The 5,243-nt window shown below is 42.5% G+C and overlaps 1 protein-coding gene across 1 annotated transcript; it reads right to left on the bottom strand.

The window, feature by feature from the left end:
* Positions 1–2,146: 2,146 nt before the first annotated feature.
* Positions 2,147–5,003, bottom strand: LOC118324218 (homeobox protein Hox-D3-like). Its single transcript, XM_035656437.1, has 2 exons — positions 4,664–5,003; positions 2,147–3,345 (listed from the first exon to the last, which is right to left on the bottom strand). Exons 1-2 carry the CDS (start codon positions 5,001–5,003, stop codon positions 2,798–2,800), a joined length of 888 nt encoding a protein of 295 aa, XP_035512330.1. The 3' UTR covers positions 2,147–2,797.
* Positions 5,004–5,243: the final 240 nt, after the last annotated feature.

The following is a 5,243-nucleotide window of genomic DNA, read 5'->3' as shown; positions in this document are numbered from 1 at the left end:
GATGATTTTGGGGGTTTAGGAGTTTTTGTTTTAGTTCACCTACCAACCAGGCACACAATAAACAGGCACTTGCCAATAAGAGCAGGGGCTGTCACATAGACATTTATTATTATTATTATTTATTTCCTCTAATGGTGATCCCCATATAATGAACAGAATTACCACATCAGAACATAAGACTCCAGCAGACACCAGCAGCTTACTGTGATGGTAATATGATGAGCTTCAGGCTTTAGGTTTGTCGAGTGCACAGGCAAATGCCTTGTAAGATACTTAAAGCAGCATGTCTTTGTTAAGGACACAGCAGTTTTGTTTTCATGGCAGCTTAAGGAAAGTCTTGATGCATAGAGCATTTTTCAAGTCTAACCCCAAAATCAGTTTCACAACAGCTGCAAATGGGACAGTGGTACATCAGTCACTGTAAAGGACATAACGCAAAAATGTTCAAATTAATGATGGACCGTAACCAAAGCTGGTTTCATGGCATCACGGCTGGCATCATTTATCACTTCAAAGATCCACTTAATGCATCGCTCCAGTCTGATCAAAGCCCAGAATTTAAAAAAACATTGAAGGATTTTTGGCTTTGCAGATCTTCCCTCTGAAAACAGATGTCATCATGAGGGGGGTCAAGTGAGCAAAAAGGAAATAATGACTTTAGTTTCTAACTAGGAGTGAGAACAACTGGCTAACTTAATGTTGTAATGTTCTCCCTTGCAGTGGGGCCCTTGGGGGGGGGGCTTTCCTTGACCCCATCTACAGAATTACTGCACTCCAGTGTGTGGATCCTCCTGGCTTTTAGCGTCTGGAGGGAGAATGTGGTGAGGAACCAGAGGTAAAGCTCCTATTGAGGCTCAGCACCATTAACACCATAAATCACCCGGCATATGCAAGAATCTCAGGAATCCAACACTGTCTGCTTCTTCTTCTTCCCAATCCCCCCTCTTTCTGTCTCTTTGCAGGCGAACATATTTGAAGGGGAGAACTTTTTCCTGCTTCATCTCTTTGTCTCTGTCTTGCTTTTATTACTTTTCTCTTAAATTACCCAGCTGTCACCACCTCTTTGATACTGATGTGGTGTAGACCTTTTTATTTTATTCAAAAATTTCCACAGAGTTATAGCTGCTATACAGCTCCCCTGACACCTACTAAGACCTGCTGAAAATGGTGTCAAATATTTACCAAATGACAGCTGATCCACGGACTGATTAGCTAATAAATTAGGAGCAGGAAGTCATTCTATCCAGGACCACTAGGGGATCAGCTTCCTCATTACTTCCCTCATTTCATAGCTGTCAGTAGTCCTCTGTGACAGCTCATTTACAGTAAGGCCGCTGATATAAAACTGTCAGCGTGTCCAGAAATTGTGTGCAGTTTTGTTAGGAATATTGATACTGCGGCTCACATTATCAAGTGTATGAGGAGGTTCACTCCTTCATCATGAAAGTTGTTGTCTATCTTTGTTGAGACCCAAGAGAAACTGCGACCCACTTCTGTCAAATCAACGCATAATGCCCCCGTGTGCGGAATTTAAATTTTGAAATCAAAAATAGCAAGAGGAAAATAATGTTTCCATGACGTCAATTACATTAGAGAATCCACATGTCACAAAGGCACAGGGGATGCTGTTACAAAAAACAAAGTGTCCTCATTGTTTTTTAAGATAATATGTTGTCATTAGTGATTGAACCTCATTGGTCTGTTGTGGCCTATGGGCTGCTGGAAGGGCTTCTAAGCTACACAGCTAACATGCCCCCTGAGACGGAGGCGAGCCCCAACTTGCAGCACTACAATTTGGCTATTGAAAAGGCAAGGGTTGGGAAGGAGGAGGCAAGAGATCTTGTCATGGTGCCCAGTGGGTTCAGAGCTTGTGGTTGGAGTGCTGGAAAGACTGCCTTGTCTCAGTGATTAATGGTGGGGAACTCGGAGGCTGGAGCGAGGGAGAGGCTCATGTGGCAGGATTGTGCAACTTGAATGCACAATACTGTAGAGTTTACAATGAATCTAAAGCATGCCTTAATTTGATTACAGAATCTTTCTCATTTTTTCCCATTTGGGATCTAATCCAGGAACCCTTAATCATGAAATATCACTGGAAAAAATTTAATTCTAATCAGCGATGAATAGGGTAAACATTGCACAAGAGTTACAGTTTTCCCAAATGCATTTATTAAGCATGTACAGTATATGACATCTCAATTAATCAAGAACAGTATCAAAGACTCACTGTATCCTTTAATGGCTTTAACAAAAATATAACATCATTCAATATGAACATTATTCTGCCCATTTCACAGTTAAAACATTTTACACAAATGACCTGCTATTTAAAGTACACAATGAAAAAGAGGCCTTAGAAAATATGACAACCACTTAGCTATTATATGACAACAGAGGGAAATAGAAAATTCAGTCATGGTATGATTCCCACATGCAGTAAACATGCAACAACAATACAAATGCAACAGCCACAAAATTACAGCAAAACAATGTGTAATTATTAATTGCTCAAATGTCTTGTGCATGCTGTGTAAGTACAATGAGCAGCAAGTTTAAAGACTTGTAGTCTTCAGTCACCGTGCCTGAGAAACATAAATGATATCACTGTAGCTCTCCTTTAATTAAGATATGTTCACATAGTTTAATTAAAATGTTTCATGAGTGGTGAACAGGGTGTGTTCAGGGGATTTCAACACAGGGATGCTAATCAGATATCCTCTAGTCTTTCATAAGTAAGTGAAAGTGGATGTATCATTGAGATTTTGATGAGCACAGGAGGGGTGGCCATTATGGGGCCCTAGGGCCAGTTTGAAATGCCAGCATGGTGATGACTATCTATGCCCGTACAGGAGGGCAGTGGGCCATTTGCAACAGATGGAAGTACGCAGCTCAGATGGGGCAGGTCTGCAGGGTGAATACACTGACCACTGCTGGCGTCACTGTGACAGCCAAAGACAGAGGACGACATAGGGGCATAATCCATGAAGTGCATCTCTGAGGAAGAAGAAGCTCTGACGACACATGCACCTGGAAACCTCAGAAGGTCCTCACATGAGCTCGAGCTCGGGGAGGGGTTGCAGGGAGACCACCTGGACGAACCAGCCAACTTTCCATATTTTTGCTCTTTTTTGTGCCTCATCCTGCGGTTCTGAAACCAGATCTTGACCTGCCGATCGGTGAGCTTCAGCCCGGCAGCCATCTCCAGCCTCCGGGGACGACACAGGTAAGGGCTGAAGTGGAACTCCTTCTCCAGCTCCAGCAGCTGGCTGTTGGTGAAGGCCGTTCTCTCCCTCCTGACACGGAGTCTTCCTTTGCCTGACAGACCTGCCGCTACACCACTGCTGACTGATGCAGGAGGGAGCACATAAAGATGGTTGTTAAAAGCAAGTGCCACATATCTAACAAGTCTATCCTGAAATGTATAACCTCCACAAAAGGACTTCAAGTGCCAGTAAGGCCCATGTTAATCCTCTGGCAGTCAACCCGGGACAAAGTAGGGCCCTCAGCTCTTCCTATGTATTCAGTCATGCTTGAGACACTATACAAGACTGGCTGTCTACTGTGTCATGTGTTCAGGGAAAGTTACCTCCCGAAGAAACAGTCTGGGGGAAACATCTGACGCCACTATGGCTGCCTGACAGGCCACATTAATCACAGCTACACACGGAAGCAGACCTGTCAAATCCCCATCTCAGTCACTTAAAAGGTACCTTGGGACCACCACTGAAAATAACCACCATTAGAGATTCTATTTGACATGTATATGAGCGATACAAGGGATCCGGTTGATAACAATATAACATGCAGGGGTTAATGGATACTTAATAAGGCCTACAGTGACCTTAGAGGGATAACTGCACTTAACAGTAATGGGAGACTGTAGCTTCCTTCTTATTGCTAGTTTGTTTATGTCAAGACTAGTTATCTCTTCCTGTGAAAAATAACAAGCATTATTAGAATTTAAATAATTAATGAACATGTATGTTATATTTACTTCAGATTGTTATTAACCTACTCACACAATGTGATTTTACACTCAAAATAAACTTACACACTTACCTATTAGGACTGATGTTATAATCAACTGACTGACTGTATTTATTTAATGATTAAGATAAGAAACAAAATGATAAAGTGATGATATTTATATCCTCAGTGGCAAAAGAGCAGCAAACAAGAAGTTTTTGTGCGGCCTTCTCACTGCAGCTTTTGTGTTTTGAATATGACATTGCCTGCAGGACTGGAAAAACAAGACACCGACATTTGTTTAACTGTGCTGCAACATTAACACTCATTCATAGACTAACTTAACTAGAGAAGAAAGAGCCTTCACATCTGATGAATGGACTTTTGTTCATGATAAACGATGCAGGTAACACATTTGACAAGTGAGACTTTTGCTTGCTCTGTTTGTAAATTTGTAAATTTGACTCTGGGGATGACTCGCTGCAGCATATACATTCAGTGTCTTCATGCAACGAAAGGTCTAACTGATATCAGTGTTGGAGTCAAACTTTCAATGCACAAATGAGGGAGATGCTCATTAATTTGGATGTATGGATTCACCCCGTTAGAGCACTTAATGAAGACTGTGTCAACAGTATTTTTGCACACTCTGTTATAGCTTTAAAATATAAAAGATAATAAACAAAATCAGAGTTACCAGATTGTTCAGAGTCAGTTGTCCGATTCATCCAGGGAAACATTACTCCTGAGCGGCAGATGGTGAGTAGATTGCAGCTCCTGCTCTTGATGTCCAGCTTGCCCTTGGCATGGCAGTGAACCAGAGGTTCCAGTGGGCACTGAAACTGTTCACCTGGGTTCAACCTGGAACTGACAGGAGCAAAGGAGGTCATGTGTTGCTGATCAAGTTCTGCTTCTTGGCCTCCTCCACCTCCTCCTCCTTCATTGTACCCAGCGCTTAGTTTTGGCACTTGTCCAGAGCTCACAGCAAAACTGTTGCCATGCAGCTGCAGTGGGAGGGTAGACTGTTGGGGGTCCATGGACCCAGCTCATCAAACTGTCTCAAATAAAACCAAGAATCCCTCAACAGTACTAAAGACTATGACTTCTGTCTGTCTAATATCCGATCACAATTAACCTGAATGTATAAAGGCATGCAGGGAAGAGCACTTGGAGTAACCATGTGGAGCATTTGAATAATATTTACCAGAAGGGTGCCGTAGTCACGTGTGGTGGTCCTCCACCAATGACAGAGCTCTGGAGTTGCAAAGTAATCCGCT

The sequence above is a fragment of the Morone saxatilis genome, unplaced genomic scaffold (assembly GCF_004916995.1).
Source record: "Morone saxatilis isolate NCDOM2014 unplaced genomic scaffold, NCSU_SB_2.0 Contig15, whole genome shotgun sequence".
Classification (NCBI taxonomy): domain Eukaryota; kingdom Metazoa; phylum Chordata; class Actinopteri; family Moronidae; genus Morone; species Morone saxatilis.
Note: the sequence above shows the minus strand (reverse complement) of the source record. Positions and strands in the feature narration are given on the sequence as shown.

What these genes read in the sequence shown, in the direction of transcription:
- LOC118324218 (XM_035656437.1), bottom strand. Translation starts at nt 5,003, where the DNA reads ATGGACCCCCAACAGTCTACCCTCCCACTGCAGCTGCATGGCAACAGT. An exon ending in AACTGACTCTGAACAATCTG is followed by an intron (nt 3,346 to 4,663) that starts GTAACTCTGATT and finishes CTCCTGCATCAG; the next exon opens with TCAGCAGTGGTGTAGCGGCA.